The sequence below is a fragment of the Pogona vitticeps genome, chromosome 2 (assembly GCF_051106095.1).
Source record: "Pogona vitticeps strain Pit_001003342236 chromosome 2, PviZW2.1, whole genome shotgun sequence".
Lineage (NCBI taxonomy): Eukaryota > Metazoa > Chordata > Lepidosauria > Squamata > Agamidae > Pogona > Pogona vitticeps.
In genome coordinates, this window is record NC_135784.1 from 131,906,290 (window position 1) to 131,926,588 (window position 20,299).

At 40.4% G+C, this 20,299-nt stretch overlaps 1 protein-coding gene across 21 annotated transcripts in view; it reads left to right on the top strand.

Annotated features, from left to right (window-relative positions):
• TNRC6C (trinucleotide repeat containing adaptor 6C) overlaps positions 1-20,299 on the top strand; it is a 599,421-nt gene that overhangs the window by 9,964 nt on the left and 569,158 nt on the right. For 20 of the 21 annotated variants that reach the window (XM_078385974.1, XM_078385967.1, XM_078385970.1 and 17 more), the window contains exon 2: positions 12,862-12,973. In XM_078385974.1, the coding sequence (XP_078242100.1) occupies positions 12,920-12,973 (54 nt within the window). In that variant the 5' untranslated portion in view covers positions 12,862-12,919. Of the gene's footprint in view, positions 1-12,861; positions 12,974-20,299 lie in introns of those variants that run through there. The other variant, XM_078385969.1, reaches the window with a different exon arrangement.

The window sequence follows — 20,299 nt, forward strand, 5'->3', positions numbered from 1 at the left end:
AGTCCAGGTTAAGCTTTCTTCTGATGCAAATTGCTTCCTGTTATATGGGGAAACGCTGGCAATACAGGGTGTGAAAGCCGACAGAGTCAAAGGGAACCCAAGTCGAAGAAGCCAGAGACAACTGGAAGGGAGTCCAGGCCTTTCACAGAGTTGTGTCCCGTTAAGCTCTCTCAGGTTGGATAGCTTCCCATTTGCGCTTGGCCTTTGAAGTGATGATTAGCTGGCCTGGGAATGTACTGATAAAAAGTTAATTTCTATTTGCTGTTGCTCCATAATTGGATGAACACGAAAGCAATTAAATATTAAAACATACAAACAAATAATGAAGTCACTGTAATTAGCTAAAGTTTGATCACTGTCGTACTTATTTAGGGGGGAGATGATATGTCTCAGCAGGTGACACTTTAAATACCCTCGGACGCTTTGGCACTGCCTTTGGAGAATGCTGAACAAAGTATGTAGGATTTAATTAAACCCCATTGTAAATCAGCTATGATGACAGGCAAATGACAGCCATGTGTTGAAAAGAGAATTAGGCCACAGCAAGAAGTATTAATTAGAGGGGCTTGGCAAGGTTTCAGTTCAACTTTGGGGTTGGTGGCAACAATGTGGCTGGCAGAGATGATGTACTAGTTAGAAAGGAACATGTTACATTTCAAAGGTATGCTGCAGGTATGTGCTCAGGCATGTTTTCAAGGAATATCATCTGGCCAGAATCGTTTTGTGTGTGTGTTTTTTTTTCACATAAAGTTTGCAGAATTTGCTGTGGCTAATTGATGAGGTGCTAGGACATGTCTTAGTTGTCTACCTGGTCACATGTCTGATTATGCAACTGTGATGAATTTCAGCCCATTTTTTTCCTCATGAGTCATGTTAGAGATTCAGACATGAGATTTCACTACTAGTTTCCCACAGAATGGCATTCCAGTCTTCTAAAACTTCAAGAACTGGTTTTTAGTATGGCTCATTTTATAGAAATTATAATTACATTTGGTTCAAAGAGAATATGCTTATGATTACCATTTCCTTTATTAGTCAGATGGTTGATTAAAATCAGAATGGTTGCTCATATGGAATAACTGTTAGGAGGTGGCCTTTTGAGAAACACACAACACCTAAGCGGGGCAGGGGAGTAGATTGTACATAGGTGTGAAGAAACAAAACTTTGCAGTTTTGAGCAGACAGAAGCAGATACAGAGGAATATGTCATTTTAAGTTTGAACATGTGCAGCAGATACATTGAGCAGATTGAACTGCGGTGTGTGAACACCATATGCTTTGATTCAGTCCAAATTGTCTTACAAATCACAAACAACATGCTTTGAGTCAACGAGGAGCCCATCCAGTGAGATCTGTATCCAAATATTTTAAATCATTTGTTTGTGTTTGTATTTGTCAGAACAGCAGGGGGGGAAAACCTCATGAAAATGTGAAAAATAAAGGGCTCTGACCTGGGATGGGAAGTGAAACTCAGCACCATCCACTACAGCTTGGTTTCCAGTGTGCAGGCAAGGCTCCCATCAGTTTCCTTCCTTTTTAACATGTTTCCCTCCTTCCTTCTCGCGCTCTGCTAGGAACCATGCAATTTAGATAGCTTGGGTCCTATTCCTTGTTCTGTGATACACACCACTCAAACTCCACATGATGGCATCCATTTCAAAGGAACTTAAATCATTTGGAATTAGAGGATCTCCATCTGCCTAAAAGAAAATCAGGAGGGGGGAATTCCAATACACCTCCCACACTACCTTCTAAACATCCATGTGATGTGATTTCTAAGTGGCTGCAGATCACAGGAAGAGCAATTCCTTCCCATCAGCCCTGTGACTGGGATTTCCAGGGGAGCTTGGGCTTTTTCACTGGTGCTAGAACTCTCCATATCTTTCTATCTATCTATCTATCTATTTATTTATTTATTTATTTATTTATTTATTTGATTTATATCCCGCCCATCTGGTCTGGTCAACCACTCTGGGCGGCTTACAGCAAAGAATATACAATAAACCATAAAAAATTTAACAAACAGACTGACACATGCAATAATAGAACAAAAAATAAATGAGAAGAAAAAAGAATTTAAGTATTGACAGGCGGGAAGGCCTGAACGTACAGCCATGTCTTTAGTTGTCGCTTAAAACTGCCCAGCGTAGGGGCCACACGAATCGCTGGAGGAAGGTTATTCCAAAGGCGAGGAGCCACCTCCGAGAAGGCCCGGTTTCGTGTCCTTTCCTTCCGGGCCTCCCTTGGCGTTAGGCTCCTTAGCCTCACCTCCTGGCTCGTGAGAGTGATCCGAGTAGATCTAGGTGGAAGCAGATCTAGGTGGAAGTAGATCTAGGAAGCCCCTATATTAGGGGCTTCCTAGTTCTGTTACAATATTGCTTTTATTTCCCCACTGAATGCTTTTTAAATCCTGGTTTTTTAATCCCTGAAATAATGAAGCAATACTATATTTGCATCAAGGCTTCACTTTGGACCCATCCAGAAGCCCACCCCGAGTTTGAATATAAGTGCTGCCTTCCTCCAGTTAGGCCTTGCTGGTGTATTTGTAAATGAAGCAAACATTACAAAAACCACTGTATATCTCCAGGACTTCTTATACAAATCCAAGCAGTGCCATGGCTAGAAATTCCCATAACAAAGGGAAACCAGGAGCACCCAAGAAAAGCTGAAGATAAGACATTGGCATAGATACAGATACTTGTTTTGCATTTTTCCTTCCAACCTAAACCTTGCTAAGTAAGTGCTCCACCTTCAGACAAATGTGCCAGAATAGACCAAATATTTGTGGGATTTGGGGGCAACTACAGAATGGAGCACACAGCTGCAGTTCACCCCCAGGGCAGAGCAAAACTGTAATGGATCCTTCATGTCCCACTTGTCATAGAGTTAAGAAGATGGCCAGCAATTTGAATTGAGACAAAAGGAGATCAAAAGTAACACAGTAGATGAGCTGCAGGCATCAGTGAAGAAGGTGAGTGACAATAAAGTCTAAGATCTCTCCTGGACACCCAGATGCTGAAGCGCTAGGAAGGGCTGTGTGCAACTGAATGAGCAGTGACTGCAGGACTAGATGCAAGATGAAGGAGTTCTGCAAAATTTAGGGGAGAGAACAAGGGAAAAATGGGAGGTCTTGTTGCTAATGTCCCAGTCTTTCATATGTCTAACCTGATGACTCCTTGGTACACTGGAGGAAACCGTTAACAGTAGTTTGTAACCTACTGTTGTAAACCTGAATAGGAAATGGCTGCGGCCCAACTGTGCAACTGAACATCTTGAATCAATTTGTATTCCAGACAGCCTGTCAGACAGTGCAGAGATGGGTTCCTGCTTGGTTACAAGAAGGCATTTCTAGATGAAAGGCCATTTGAAATGTGGAATTCTGAAATACACAAAGAACTTGCACTACTGGATCCCACGAGGCTTGAGAGGATAGCTAGAACATTTTGCTGTTTAGATTTGCAAGGCAGTCATTCTCTCGTTCATCTTCCATACTGTAAATTGAAAACAGCCATTCACACAAAGACTCCTGGACAGCCCCATCCCTTTCCTCCGAATCATCCCTAGGAAACGGTGACCTCTCCACAGGCACCAGCAGCTGCAGCACAAGTAGAGAGCAGGGACAGCAGACTGCTTCAGGCCACAAGGGTCAAGGGACAATGCCCAGAGGTTTCCTGTCTGTTAGAGAGAGAGGCTGTGCCTGTCACACATTCTGTCCTGATCCCACTAAACCAGCCTTCTGACTCAGCACTGGTGGAATATATTGTTCCATTGCCAGTAGTCATGTGAGAGTTAACTACCAACCCAGACAATTTGTACAGGTGGACTAAAGAGGTACCATTTTATCCTTGGTTTAAACTTTAGACAAAAACATTTTGAACCAATCCTTGCACGTGTATTGTCCACTCGCTGCTTACTAGTCCAAATCAGAGTGTTTTGTGTTTGACACCCACTCAGTCTACAGCACAGATATGCATCCACCAAGGGGGGTGTGGGGAAGGGAGAAGGGTGCCCTTGTAGGTAGAGAAACAGTTCTACAGAAAAGCACCAGGAAGGTTCCACAGGCAGAAGCCACGCCTGTGTCACTCTTGCAGGGAGTGCTCCACACAAACACTTCTATTTTTAAACACTTCTGTTTGCAAAAATACAAATAATGAGACGAACAAAAGTAAACATACATTTGGAGGGTGGGGAAGTCCCCGACTGTAGCCTTACTTCCCCACACGCACTCACTCACTCACTGGGAAGCCACAAACAAAATGCTTCATTTTAACCACCCATCTGATTTGGCATACACACAAGCACCCTCAGCAAGAAAAAATAATTAAAGGTTCCACAAATAAAGGCCAGCAGCAGCAGACATTTAAAAAAAGAAAGAAAATGTATAGAATGAGCAGGGGAATACAGTCCCTGATGCTACCATAACCCACCCATTCAAAGTACAGAGGAGAAAGTCAGGCTTCCATCTTGTATTTACACACACGCTCAATTGTAAACTCATTGTAATGAAGTGCAGTCTTTAACTACTGAGATTAAGGGAGGGGGGACTTGAGAATGGGCCCAATCTAATAGTAAGCCATGAGCCACCCTTCTCATGCCAAGATGCAAAATGGCTCCCCAATTGGGCTGATGGTGATGAGAGTTTTATTCACCTGAGTCCTCCAAGGGGCTCAACGGGCTTGGATTTCCAGGAGAGGTTTGTCATCAATTGGGTCTGGAGCTGTCAATCTGCTTCTGTGTTGACTCTCCCAGCCTTTCCTAAAGCTAGTACTTTCATTTTTCAAGTGAGACTCAGCTGAAAAATTTAGTAACTTCAGAGCACTCCTTAACTGACCAAACTGTAACTGGAGGCTTCTTGATCAGCCCCTTATCTGTGCTGGTAACATATAAGTAACCTCAGCTTGACACTTTATTTCTGAAACACTGCACACTTCTCCTTTCTGAGAGTTCCACCTGCAGGACCCAGACTTTCCAAACAACCAGATTGTGCTCACCTGGAGAGAAGGCCCAGCTGGCAGACTTGATGTTTTGGATAAGCCTAATTTCCTGTTTGAAAAGGAAGCTGCCCCAATAGTTGCTGAGAAGATTTCTCACACAAGAGGCTTGACTTATCAAGGCATGATGACTGCTAGTTCTGCCTTCTCTCCAGGTGAGTGCCATTTATGTGGCTGCAGGTGGACTCCCAGAAAGAAGAATTATGGGACGTGTAATCAACACATCCAAAATAAACAGCTCTAATTAATCTCCCATCAAATTCAATGTGTGCTCTGGACATAAAATAGAGTTGTGAACTCACTTTGCTTTGATCCAGACTTAAATCTGGCTATTCAGCATTGATTCAGACTTGGTACAGAGGGGTCCAAGTCAAGTTGATTTGGTTGAAATCTGTAATTTGTTAGAATCTGCTGCATAACCCATTATATTTATTTATTTGTGCATGAGAGAAAGTGGGCAGAAAGGGTGAGAATTTTATTAGAGGCTTACATATATTTATTGTTTAGATGTGAGAAATGGAGGTATTGTTTATTCTCAAAATTAATGGCAGAATTCCATGATTTTCTTTTAGTGCTGATAGTGAGCACTATTCTTATTCATCTGTCCTGCAGAAGTAAATAGGTCTCCTGCATGTTAGTACTCACTTCCAATGAGTGCATTAAAATAAGCAACTAAATTTAATTTGTTATTCCTAATTCATTGCAACAACAATTTTAATATTCATTATTTTTAAATTAATTTCATTAATTCAAGGCAAAAGCAAAATGTGTTGCATATATACTTCCCCACAGTGCTTAAAGCACTCTCTGGGTGATTCACAGTGTGATTATGTAGGATACACCAATGTGCCCTGCCCCACCCCCAGCACTCCATTTACCAATTTTGGAAGGTTGAGTCAACCTTGAGACAGCTACCTGAGCACTTTAGAATCAAACTCAGGTTGTGAGCTCTTTCTGGACCCAGGGCAGCCTGTGATAGTGTCTGTAGGCAGAAAACTGGCTGCCAGTTAGAGATAGGCATGGCCTGCCAGTTCAGTGGTTCGTATTGGTTCATTCTTTGCATAGACAGGTGTTCTGCAGGTGGCCCAGCTTTATTCCTCCGCCTGGTGGGCATCCACTCAGAGGCAGTGTCCAAGGCTTCCGTGCCTTGCCTCGCCTCCTCTTGTGAGCAGGCGCCACCAGAGGAGACCGGGGAGGGAAGCTGCAGTGCCTGTGGAAGGCCTGTGAGTCCAAAGAACAAACCATTACGAGCTACCAAACCGTTGGTTCGTGCCCATCCCTACTGCCAATCCCACTGAGATCACTTGCCCCTGTGTCAAAAGTAACGGTTAACATTTTTGCATTTTATCAATATGTTTTGCTGGCCATTTTCAGCAGTCTTAAACAATATGCTTCATTTTAGGATTCAGCACATCAATAATGAATTGACGAATTGTTTTTGTTAAGTTTCTTAGGGATGTAATGTTAACAACTAAAATTTTCTTTAAAGGTACTATATTAGCATGAACACTGTTTCTACCTCAAACTATAATTGGTTCCATCATCGCTTACTTTTTGTAAAACAGCATGTCACCAATCTGTCACACATCTAATTTCAGCCATAAATTGGGGATCATTGTCCTAAAATTCAAGCTACAGCAGTCAAACGAAACCACAGATATAAAGCACGGCTTGTCTGTATCACTGTATCACCTTTTCTTTTTAATCGACCTTGTTCTCACACTAGACAGAGTGGTTGCGTGAAATGGTGTTTTACTATTAAGAAGAAATGGTTATGTTACAAGCCTGAAAACCTCTTTCACATCCTCCAGCAACGCTTTAATATATTCCCTGCTCTATTAGGAAAGACACCAGTTTGGAGGAAAACATAGACCCTGTTATGCCCCAAAATTATAATAAGCAAGCTTAGCTTCATAGTTCCAGAATAATCAGACAGGAGTGTCCCACACTCTATATGAACACAGGTATAAAAGAGGAGTAGCCTGCAGTGTGGCTGCTGGTAGGTATTGCAAAGAGGATTACCTACACTTAAACTCTTGCTGCCAGATATTGTTTGCCCTCCATCCTTGCATCTGAAAGCATGCAGAGATAGCAATTATTCCTAGGCGACTTCTCTCCACCACTTTTTCTGATCGGTCCCACTATCAGGTCATCTTTCTTTCTTTTTCATAAAAGCCTAATACCCTGCAGTGTCAATGCATTGCTTTTTGTTCCCTTTCCTCCTGGGTTATGTTCTCCAAGATCTTTGTCGAACTTCTTTTTTCTGCCCCAGAGCCACATAGTTGGAACACCCCCTGCATCCTTTTTCACTTTTGCCATCCTTCCTGGACATTGCAGAACCCCCTGCCTTTGTCTCTTAAACCCTGCCTGCCTTCTCGTCGCCTCCTTAAAATGCTGGGAGCTGGTGGGATGGATGCTCTATATACACAGCCTTAGAAAGTGAGAAATAAATGAGCTTCATTACTTCCAGGGTGCTGGAGACTGTGCTTGGTTTTTAACCCCATGCCGTCTGATCAATGAATATTCCGTGTCACATCCAGATACAAGCTTTAGCCCAAATGATATTATTGGATGGACTCCAAGGAAACAGGTTGAAGTTGTAGATCTCAGTACACTGATGAGCTACCTGAGTGGCTGAGGCTGGAACGACGCCATTGAAAAAGACCAGGGAAAGTGTGTTTGCTGTGGGTTAGTGTGACCCAGCTGATGACACAAGGCCAAGTTGTACAGTAGTGCTTTGGGCAGTGGTTTGTTTCTTAATCCAATGTGGGCAAGTTTGTCTGCTGTTGCTGTGAGCATGTTGGGGACTGATTTCCAGCATGACATGGCCAGGAATATGATGCCCTACTCTCATCCCTCTTTTTTTTTTTTATTTATTTATTTATTTATTTATTTATTTATTTATTTATTTATTTATTTATTTATTTATTTATTTATTTATTTTAAAAAGATGCTCCTGTGCAGTTTGGATGTGCAATTTTAATTACGGGTTAAAAAGAAAGGATTTGCACATTTTCGAGTGAGAATGAAGTAAAAAGCCAGAAACATGATGGCAACGGAATGAGGAGTGGAGGTGGCAAACAGGGGGGAGGTGGGGAAGGAGTGTGAAACAACTGGGGGGGGGAGGGAGAAAAGAAACAGTCTTACAGTGTCCAAAACTGCAATGTATCTGCAAAAAGAGCAGGAAAAGAACCCGATATGGTGCTATTTTGAACTGTTTGTAGGGCTTGACGTTGTGTGCTATGATGAGAGTCTTTGTGGATTTGATCTGTTTTTTTTTCTTTTTTCGGGAGAGTGCCATTTCAGCCTGACTATCTCTTAGCCCTCCACCTACCGAGTGCTTGACCCTATCAAGATCTTTTTTGAATTTTGTTTCTGCTTCTCAGAGTATTCCTTAGTAGTGACTGGACTGCTAAAAATCATAGAAATATAGAATAACTGAGTTGGAAGGAGACGATAAAGCTATTTTGCAATCACTGGGCTAGAAATGATAAGAATTACTAAGACAGTGAATATAAAGGACAATTTATTTATTTATTTATTTATTTATTTATTTATTTATTTATTTATTTATTTATTTATTTATTTATTTATTTACTTACTTACTTACTTACTTACTTACTTACTTACTTAATTACATTTATGTGTTGCTTGCCTGCCGCTCAGTGGCTCTCACATTTTATTCTAAGTAACATACAGCATTAACAAAGCAGTGCTCTAAAAAAAACTGGTGTAATATTTTTGACAAAAACAAAAACCGAAAATAAAATAAACAAAATTAAAAAGCAGAAATACTGTATTTTAAAGACTGACTGTTACATTTCAGCATCAGCTTTCATGAATCGTCCACTTCCTCGGACAGGGGAGTAAGAATATATTTGTAAGGAAATAGACTTGATCCTCAAAAGCCTACACGGAAATATAACAATCCAAAGGTAAGGGTAGGTGACTGGATGACTAAAAAAAATCATAGAATAATTGAGTTGGAAGGGACCTAATAGGCCCTCAACTCCAACCCCCTGCTCAATTCAGGGAACCAAGTTAAAGTATATTTGACAGATGGCTGTCTAGTTTTCTTTTGAATGCCTCAAGCGTTGGCGCACTCACCACCTCCCAAGGTAATTGGTTCCATTGTCACACTGATGTAACAGGAATTTTTTCCTGATATTCAATGAAAATCTGGCTTCTTATAACTTGAGCCCATTACTACATATCCTGCACTCTGTGACTATCAAGAACAGATCCTGTCCCTGCTCTATGTGACAATTTTTCAATTATTTGAAAACTGCTGTCATAACTGGGACAGAGGAGGAAGAAAGAGGAACACATATTATACTGAGCAATATTTATTCTGCCACCAGTCTTGTTATTTGCAATGAGGGACTTGTATAATTTATGTTTTTTATGAGTCATGTATTTTTATTTCTGTTGAACACTGCCCAGAGTAGCAATGTGCTAGATGGGTGGTTGAATGAATGAATGAATGAATGAATGAATGAATGAATGAAATCTTCCCCTCAGTCTTCTTTTCTCAACGCTAAATATGTCCACTTCTTTCAGTCTTTCCTCATAGGGCTTTGTTTCCATTCCTCTGATCATCCTTGCTGCCCTCCTCTGAAATCGTTCCAGTTTGTCTACATCCTTCTTAAAGTACATCCTTTTTAAAGTACAATGTCTACAATTTGACACAACACTCAAGATGAGACTTGTTGTTGTTTAGTCGTTAAGTCGTGTCTGACTCTTCGTAAGCCCATGGACCAGAGCACTCCAGGCCCTCGTGTCTTCCACTGCCTCCTGGACTTGGGTTAAATTCATGTTGGTTGCTTTGCAGACACTGTCCAACCATCTCGTCCTCTGTCGTCCCCTTCTCCTCTTGCCCGCACACTTTCCCAACATCAGGGTCTTTTCCAGGGAGTCTTCTCTTCTCATGAGATGGCCAAAGTATTGGAGCCTCAACTTCAGGATCTGTCCTTCCAGTGAGCACTCAGGGTTGATTTCCTTCAAAATGGATAGGTTTGTTTTCTTTGCAGTCCAGGGGACTCTCAAGAGTCTCCTCCATCACCATAAGATGAGACTTAACCAGTGCCAAATAGAGGGGGACTAGAAGTTCACAGGATTTGGAGACTAAACTACTGTTAATGTAGCCTAAAATATCATATCCCTTTTTTGCAGACACATCCCACTATAGGCTCATATTCTGCTTGTGATCTGCAAGCTTGTAACTCTGTTTGTTCATTTGTTCTCTAGGTATAGAACTTTGAAATCACACATTGTACCTTTATTGTTTCTGGCCATAGGCCTTTACAAAGGCAGACTTACATAAAAACGGTTAAAACAAAAAAATGCCTCAGAGGTGCTAAAATGCACCCTTGTTTCACCCCACAACTAATACAGATCTGTTGTGATAGAGCTCCTTGTAGACAATATGTACCTGCATTGTATTTTCTGTGCGTAATTGCTGTATAAGCCACAGGAGTCTCCTATCAATGTTTGCTTTAGCCAGTTTACACCATAGTTGATCTCTATCAGGTTAAAGGCTGATGAGGAATCGATGAAGGTGGCATAAAAATATTTGCAAGGCAGTTTGGTGTATTTGCTTATTACAAGATGTAGGACAAAGGCTTGATCTATTGTACTCCTGCCTTTCCTGAAGCCTGCCCATTCTTCAAAGGTGATTAAGTGTTTGCTGTCCCAATCTAGAAACCTCTTCAAGTATCTAGCATAAAGCTTGGAGGCCACGATTAGAAGTTTGATAGGCCTAAAATTGCTGGAATCTTTCTTAAAAATTGGCACCACAATACTGTTTTGCCAGCCTGTAGGGAAGTTTCCTGTGTTTTTAATGTAGGGGAATAGACTGGCTAAAATAGGAGACCACCACTCAATGTCAATAGCAAAGACCTCAGCAGGAATCACATATTTGCCAGGAACCTTTCTTTTCTGAAGAGTTAGGATCAAGTCCCCAATTTCTACTGGCGAAACAGGTGGCCATTCAGAGAGATTAGAGGGGATCTTGTGTATGGAGTTAGTATGGATACTGCCCTCCAAAGATATGATTAAAGTGGGAGATCCATACTTCTGGTCTAATAGAGTTGGCAATCTCGAAGGGTTTCTGTGAGAAGCCTATCTGCTTCCAGAATTTGGGCTCATTACCCTCGATGAGGGCCTGGCTCAGAGATTTCCAATTATCAATGTAATAAGCCTTCTTTTTTCCTCTAAGAAAGGCTTTATATTCCCTCTGAAGATGTTGCAAGAGAGTTGTGGCTTCATCAGTGCCAATCCATTTTGTCTGTCTTGTTGCTCTGCTCAACTCTTTTTTCTCGGCCCTACATTCCCTGTCAAACCAAGACCATTGAACGTCAGACATTCTTACAGGGTGTGTGGTAGTCAGATGTGGTTTGAGCGCAAGAATTATGTCCTGATAGACTTTGCAAATGTTCTGGGTCCCAAAGAGAGCATCTTGCTGTAACACTTGGAGTTTATTAGAGCTCAACATCTGCCTTATGTTAGCATTGGTTTTTATAGACCATTTAAGCCTTTTTATCGCTTGATATATGACCCAGCATTTTGTGGGTTAGATCAGTTAGTACCCTTGCTTGATTTTGGTGGAGCCTTAAGGATACTCTGAGGGAGAAATGGTCACTTTCTGGCCTGTCATCAATTGCTAGAAAATCTACATATAGGAGCACAGAAAAGGATCCTGCAATGTAGTCTACCACACTGGCACCCTTATCAGTTAAAAAGTATGATAGCCATTTGAGATATCTAGGTAAGCTCCATTAAGGCATATAAGATGAAATTTATAAATCAGTTGAAAGAGGAAGTGACCATACGTATTGATTACCCAGTCATGGGAAGTTTGGGAGGAATTTCAATTCATCTGTTATCTCTGCTAAATTTCATTCTGTTGTTTTCACCCCAGTGCTCAAGCCTAACAATATCTTTTTGAATTTTGTTTCTATATCCCAGAGTATTAGCTACTCCACCCAATGTTGTGTCACCTGTAAATTTAATAAACATTCCTGGCATCCAGATCATTAAGAAAAATGTTGAAGAGCACTGAGCTGTGCTTTGTGGTACCTCACTTGTTAGGCTAACTGGTGTGTAGATACTAGGTTCCTCTTTTTAAAAAAAAAAACATAGGGACAACATTACCTCCCTCCAATTATCCAATTAACTCATTCAAAGTAATAAAATATTCCCTGACTATTTGTCTGTCTGTCTGCTTTTGTCCGACACACCTGCACAGACTAACATGGTTACTTCATTGGTATGGTATTGTTGTTCCGCCACCAGACAAAAACCCTTATATTCATCAAGATTTTGACCCCTGATTGGGCTGTAGAGAGAGAGGGGCTGGTTGTTATGTAATTTCACTGGGATGTTAAAAGGGGCAGCAAATAATTAGTCCTTTAGACTGGGGTAAATCCATTTGTTAGTCCCTAGTAGACTAGTACTGTTGTATCACTACTGAACATGCCTTGGTAGTTCATTGGCTTTACTTTAGTTGAAACTAAGAATTAGATCATTCCCTATGTAGTGAGAAGAATTTTAGTGCCAGGGATGTGGCGGGGGGGGGGTTCTCTTGTGAGTTTTTTATGCCTTGTGTGACAGGATCACTTGGCTGGTTCTGGGTCCTGAGCACCTTGAATTGTGTGAGTGGCAGGCACCAATTGCTACTCAAACTCAAGCAGCACAATATCTTGGTCAGACCCTGTTTTTCCATTAAGACAATTTTCTATTTATAGTCTATCTTTTTAAATGCTTTTGAATGGGAATTTGATCTTCTGTTTGAGCAGTATGTCTTAGATAGGCCATGTTATAAGTTCTCCTTCTTTTAAAAACTGAACCTCTCTCTCTCTCTCACCCCCAGCCCCCCATGAAGGGATGATACTGTACTCAAGCAGGATCTTCAGGGAGGATGGGCTTGAATGGCTTTTCATGGGAAGATCAATGTCAAAGACTGTGCAACCCAACCTAGTCAGGTAAGATGATAGACTGTGTGGGGTCATGGGGTTGGATTGCTTTGTTTTTTGTTTTTTGGTATCACAGATGATGAATGCTAGTGCAATTGAGAATAGGTATCCTAATTTCAAGGTGAGCCTTTTCCCCCTACTAAGCTTATCTATTACTAGAGTTCACAGAACTTAGTGTTAACTTTTGGATTAGTTCAAACTTCCATTTCGTAACTATTTGTTCATCACAATCATAGCTGTTTTATGAATGTATTGCCTTTCATGGCTGGGATAGAGTATACTAAATTTTGGAAATTTTAGTACTTGCTAACGACATGCTTTTTATGATACAATGAATTATAGGCAGATTTGCAGTATCCAACAGTAAGAATGTATGTAGGGTTACAGAATGAAGGATAATGCATATACAATATGGTCTCATTTATCAGACAACCCTGGGAGACATCCAAAATGTATGGATATCCAGATGTTGGGAGTAGAGGACAGAACACTTAATACACAGAGCTAGTTGGAAGGTATATATATACCTACCATATATATATGGTAACTTAAGAGACTTGGATAATTGAAACTTAGAAAATTGGAAGTTCAGCTTTTTTGTGGTGTTATATTCCAGATATTCTCCAGATTTGCAGAAGTGTTTTTACTCCATGACTTTATCACAAATCTGTTTTGTAGAACTCATATAGCATACACCACCTATCTATTGTCTAGTAAACACATACCATGTGAGCTTGGCATTATCAGTAATAATTTCTTAATTTTTCAGGCTGCTCTAATTGCTACCTTTCTCCCAGAGTGACTACTGGATATTTCTTCAGAAGGTTATGCATCTGGGAGAGTGAATTATTTCACATATTCCAGGCACAGCATTTAGCTAGATTAGAAAGCACCCCAGGATAATGGTGCATGCATTATGGAGCTGGTATAATCTGTAATTCAACATTTTTCTAGTGCTGAAAAACCAGGCTGACATGAGGTGCCCCTTACATGGATCGTGGGCATTTGAATATGTCCGTTCCACGTGTCCCTTCCTCTAGCCTTCTATCTGGAAGGGGGCTGGAAAGACATGCATTATTTTAAAAGTTCCTGCTTAATGATAGGCGTCTGAGCCTGGAAATTGAATGAAAGAATGGTGGATGTTTTTGCTTCCCACTGATTTATGCATTACCACCATCTTTTAAATGATGTTTAGAAATAGGCAACTCTGAAGTCCCCAGATTTAAAACAGGTCATATAAACTGAAAATACGATTTTTTTTTCTTATCTTGAAAGATAATGGTTGGGACCCCCCCCCTATTTTTTTTAAGATTCCAGGTTGTAATGTCTGAAATATTGTTTCTCAAAAAAGGCCCTTTGGAGCTTTGTCAGCAGGGAAGAGAGATATTTTGAGAGGCAATGAAAGATCACAGAAACACAATCAAAATACAGGTTTTCTTTCAGGAGTCAAAAAACCAACCTTGCTTCACACTTGTCGAAAAACTGCCTGACAATTGCTTTGTGTTTGGGTGAGAAATAGTTAACTACAGAAAAAAAGAGTCAGCTTCTGGAACTTTCTTCTACTTACTGTCTCTTTGGGAAATATAGTGGGCACAAGAGAGTATCCTGTAAATCATCTTAACTGCTGACATGGGTATAGTAAACATTCAGGCTGCCCTTTGCCACGTAAAGCTTGGCATCCTTTTTCCTGCCTGGCAACAGAGAAACAATATTATGGAGCAATACCACACAATTTGCTGGCGTTTTGAATTGCTCGTACAGAAGCACAATATCCCACATTCATAAAATCAGAGGGTTTAAAAAAGAACTAAATACACACTCTTAGACTCCTTTACTAATTCCATCTTTCCCATTATAACATAGAGTCACCATTCTATGTGTGCAGTTCCCACTGAGTTGCTGGGCAGGTTGTTGTTTTCTTCACTGTGTTTGCCTGTTTCTTAAATTCTGATGCACCACCCTTATTTCTCAGTGGCCTGTTTAAATTTTGGTTTGCCATCCCCACCTAAAGTGCTGTTAGAAGGGGAAGTGATGTTTGTGAAATCAAAATGGTGTAAAGAATGCATTTATGAATGTTACCATTGGTTTATTTAAATCAGTTAGGAACTTTTTGTTTTTAAAGTTTTCCTGATCAATAAACTATACATTTTGCTATTGATGTCTGTGTTCTAGTGGCTTCCTTGTGCTCTTGTAGAAATATATTGTCCTTCACCTTTGACCTTACAAGAACTGTGTACAGTATTGTGAACTTGCAACGAATATTATAAGGTTGTGATACAAGGTGTTTCCCATCAGCAAAAGCTGTTCTGTTCCCAGATACCAGACATTCAGATCACACTACTGTCTATTTGTCTCTCTGTTCTCTGACTCTTTGGTGCAAAATTTTACATCCTGTTTTAATATTGCCCATGTTCCTGCTTTTATCCGAGATCTCCTAGTTAAAGGAAGTATCCACTGAAGAGTTTCTACATCCTTGCTCTCATTCTACCTGTGTGAGAAGTTAGTTTGGAAGAAGGCTGTCAGTTTGTGTAGAGGGTGCAGTTTGGAATCATCCGGAAGAAAAGAGGATGTTTTCTTGGAGAGAATGACATTTTAGGAAGAGAGGGAAAGATGGCATTTGCTATAGTTGGCTATATGACTAACAGAAGTGGTGTGTGGCAGGAAGTCTGTAGTCACATTCTCAAGATGGCATGTAGGAGGAGGCTCAGTCTTTAAAGTCTTAGGACCTCCTTAGCTATGCAGGTTGCATGTTGTACATAATATTGTTGAGACAAAGAAAAGTGTAATGGATATATCTCCAATTTTTGAAAAAGTAAACGCTTGTGGTTCATCCTTAACCTTGAGGAAAATACAAGACAGTGGAATCTGGCAGTGGTTTTCATAAAGCAGTATATTCAGTTAACTGGACAAAGTAAATGGGCTGGTTGAATGAAATGTACAGGGAGCCATCTTGTGGTGAATGTTGTATGCATGTGAAAGGTTCCTTTGCCAGGTCAGTTTCCCAGCTGGGTGGAGCTGTGCTTAGTCGGTAGCAGCTCATGAGAGCTTCTGTCACCTGAAATATGCGGTGCTAAGAAATGCTTTTTTGGTTTTGCCTGTCAATGTGTATTGATGTCTGAGAAAAGATAACAGGATTCCCACCCACCCCATATGGACTTATAGCCCTTATCACTATTGTCAGAAGTAATTTCTAAGGTCTCTTAAATTGTTTGGTCTTGCTTTTATGTGCAAGTGCCAATTTCTACAAATGTGTCTGCTTCTTCCCTCTGCCTTATAAAAACTGGAGAAGCAGAGGCAAGTTAGTTTAACCGTTTTCCAGCACACATACGCCCTCCCCAGACACAGGTGGAATTCAACCCTAATTTTTACTGGAGGTTATGGGATGGATATGGGCGGCATTAAACCCAAATGGTATCATTATGTGACTGAGCATAATGACAACAGTGCTGCAAAAGAGATTGTTAGAAATGCCAGTGTTTCTTGCATGAGATTACCTGTGTTATTTCTTCCTGCTAAAACATTGATTTCAATTACTATTGGTTGTATAATGACAGTGAGCATCTTGCTACAGTGTGGCTAGGAGAAGTAACCATTTCCTTGAATAATTCCTGGAAGGAAAGAGTTATACATACTTGTCTTGTTCCATTAGCACTGACAGAATTTAAATATGTATATAAGCACTGGAGGCCTTCCTTGAGTGTGGAAAAATCATTCCATTATTTGGTTGAAAAGCTGGTGTTGCCAACATTCAGTACAGCTTTTTTTTTTTTTTTAAACAAGTGTTGCGGAATTAAGATTAAAAACCTATTCAGGTTTTCAGTTAAAGAATTAATTCTTAACCCATGTGCAGCAGGAGCTCAGTAGCCCCCACCCCCTTTTATCCCACATCTTGCAAATCAGATGTAATAAACCTGAAGAGGAGCCAAGCCTCTATGCACAGAGTATCCTGAGGTAACCAAGAATTCCAGTATTGTGGAGAGTCCTTGTGAGTACAAACTGCTCTCTTCATATTTAGATTTCCACATGCTCGAATGCACAGAATTCCATGCGCATGAATGTAGGCTTTTTACCTCTCATGGACTATAAATGCCAACATGCTAATAAAGAAGGCACAGAAGAGGCTGTATTTCCTGAGAATGCTCGGGAAGTTAAATTTATCACAGCATTTACTTCTGTCCTACTACCGTAGCACCATTGAGAGTGTCCTAACTTATGGCATTCTGGCATGGTTTGGGAGTAGCTCTGTAGCGGACAAAAAAGCTCTACAGAGAACCATTAAAATTGCCCAGAATATCATCGGGCTCCAGCTACCAACCCTGGATGACATCTTCACATCCCGCTGTCTGAGGAAGTCACACAGCATCCTGAGAGACTCTTCCCATCCTGCTTATAACTTTTTTGAACTGTTACCGTCTGGCAGAAGATATAGAACAATTAAGACTCGGACCACACGTTTTCTAAATAGTTTTTATCCTAGAGCTATAATTGCAATTAATAATGAGCTTAAAGACCACCAGTAGTGAATAATTAGTTGGACTGTGTTACTTGGCCTGAGGTGTAGATGTTTGTATTTTTAGTGGGGGACTTCTAGTGGGTGGGGAGTGTTTGGGGAATGTTATGTGTGTGCATGTGTCTGGTCTCTGGGTGTCTGTGAATTTCGTTGTATGGTATACTGTGTATATACTTACAATGACAATAAATTATTATTATTATTATTATTATTATTATTATTATTATTATTATTATTATTATTATTATTATTATTATTATTATTATTATTATTATTATTAAATAGGGGTGTTATGCTGCAGTTGGGTGTTCTCCGAAGCAGTAGGAGATTCTTTCATATTGAATCACTCACTTCATTCACTCGCTTCTTACAAGGGATCAGTAAGATGGTATTCTCAACTTCTTGTTCTTCAGTCTTTTCCCTAGTGGTCTTCTGTCTCTTTATATCACAGGAATAGTGAGCTGGGGGCGAGAGAAGAGCAGGCCTGTAGCACCACCTCCAGAAGGGTCACCTTAGCATTATTCTTCCATCTTTTGACAGACTTATAGTTTGGTCATACGCAGTAACACATCCAGTAGTCTAGATCAATTAGTATACAAATGTTTCAGCACAGCTCTACTAGTACCTGCTCCCATCTGCACCATTTTGCTACTCACACAATGCTATTTTTTGCAAGAGGAGATTTTTCTACCTCCTTTGCACAACTAACAAGCTCTCTCTTTTTTTGAATGGTTAAGAGTTAAGAAAAACTTCTGTCTTATATAAATTGAGAACCTGAGATCATGGAAGCATTTCATCATTGTAGGAGGTGGCAAGGTAACCCCTGGGAACACTCCCTAATTGCTCCTCACTCCCATCTCCTTTTACGTGATCTGACACAGTACAGGGAAAGAGTTTCACTTAAAAGCCAGCCAGCCAGACAAATGTGGAAGTCCATTGAGTAGCTTCACTAAGTGGTATGAAAGCTTCATGAGAAGACCTCGTCTAGAAGATACCAGACAAGACTTATGTGAGGACTTACTCGCCCGTTTACAGTTCTGAAATGGAAATGCTTAAAGTGGGCTACATGAATAAAAATAATTAATAAATAACACCAACAGCAATTATGCCAGGAGAGGGGGAAATATATAAATGACAGCAGAAACGAACTCAGCAGAAAATTTTTTAAAAAAAATTATAAAGCAGAAGGTAAATCTAACAACTTATTTAGACAGTCAGGATTTAAATTAATAGCTGAACTCCAGTACAGAAAGATAAAAATGAAATTCCCAGGGTAGAAAGTTCTGTATTCTGAGTGATATAATGGAAAAGGCCATCTCAGTACCAAGAACTGGCAGCCTGTGAGCAAAGGGTTTTTCTGGTTATTTGAGCAGACAGATCCATATGGAATCATCCTTAAGTACTGTGGTCACAAGTTATTAAGACTCTGAAGGGGACACACGGAACTCGCAACAAAATGTTCTTGTGTGGAGAGCTCAGTGTTCCAGACAGACAGAACTGGCCTTCTTTCGGGGAATTTCATTCTATTTTTCCTCTCTCAAGGTTTCCTCTCTCAAGGTCTGTTGAGGCACAGCATGCTCAGTCCTCCTTACGCAGCTGTGGGGGAGCCCCCCCCTTTTTGTACCTTTTTCCACTGCCTTGCAAAGTAATAGAACCTCCTTTCTCACTGGCAGTTTTCAGACAGAGACTGGATGACCAGTTGTCAGAGGTACTTTCTCTGAATTTCCTTCATTTGCTAAGGGCTAGAACCTTGGAGTGCCTTTCAGATCTATAATTCTTTCATTCTCTGGAAAATGTGTCACATTGAATATCTGCTGAGTTGAGACTGGTAAACAGAGCCATCACATCTCCTAACTTGGAGAATGCGCATGTGTTCTTCCTTTCCATTGACAATATCCGGGGTCTTTTGTCATGCTAGACTATATATAGGTGTCAGCTTCCTCTTCTAAATGTGTTTTTAAAATTAATGTTAAAAGCTATAGGAGATGAAGTTCTATAGGAGATGAAGGAGGGATGCAATGTAAGTAATAAATAAACAATAAATAGCATGCATCTACATTGCATATTTATAGTAGTGTAATAACACTTTAAGAGTCAAAATCCACCCAACAGCATCCTGGGATTTGTAGTTTGTTGAGGTACTTAGAATTCCATGCTCTTGTTCCGGGGAATGTAGCTCTATTGCCCTCCTTTCCAGAATGCTTCACCAAAATGCAAATCCCAAGGTTTCCCTAGGAGGAAGTCATTGCAGTTAAAGTGGTATCAAGCTGTTCTTAGTTGTGTAATGTAGATACATTTTTTGTCTCCTGACAGGATGATGTGGCATAAACCTAGGAGCAAGTAAAGTCCCCTGGAGAGAAGCAAGTCCAATACTTTTTTTTTGGCTTTCTCCCTTAGCAGAGAACCCTACAGTTCATTCATCTTCAGTTGTATACGCCATTCTGTAGCAGAAGTTTCTGAGGAATCTAGAAGGAAATAACTGGAAGTGTTCAGAATTTCTGATACCACAATTGTTTTCATAAGTTTTTGGATAAGTAGAAATAGAAACATTTGTTTTTTTTCTATACATATCTGTGACTCCAGCATCACCTGCCATGGATTAGAGACAGTGACATTGGGAAAATTGGTGCTGACATGACAGCCTTCCTGAGACTAAGGCAAGAATCCTTACTTCTCTGAGGGTATAAAATGGCTGTTGCTGTAAAATGGAGGTTGTAAATAACACTGAGTTCTATTAACTCCTTGCTCAACATGCTTCTGTTTTATCCAACAATCAAATATAATCATTGAGGGTCAACCAGTCTGGAACTGAACCAGAGCAACCC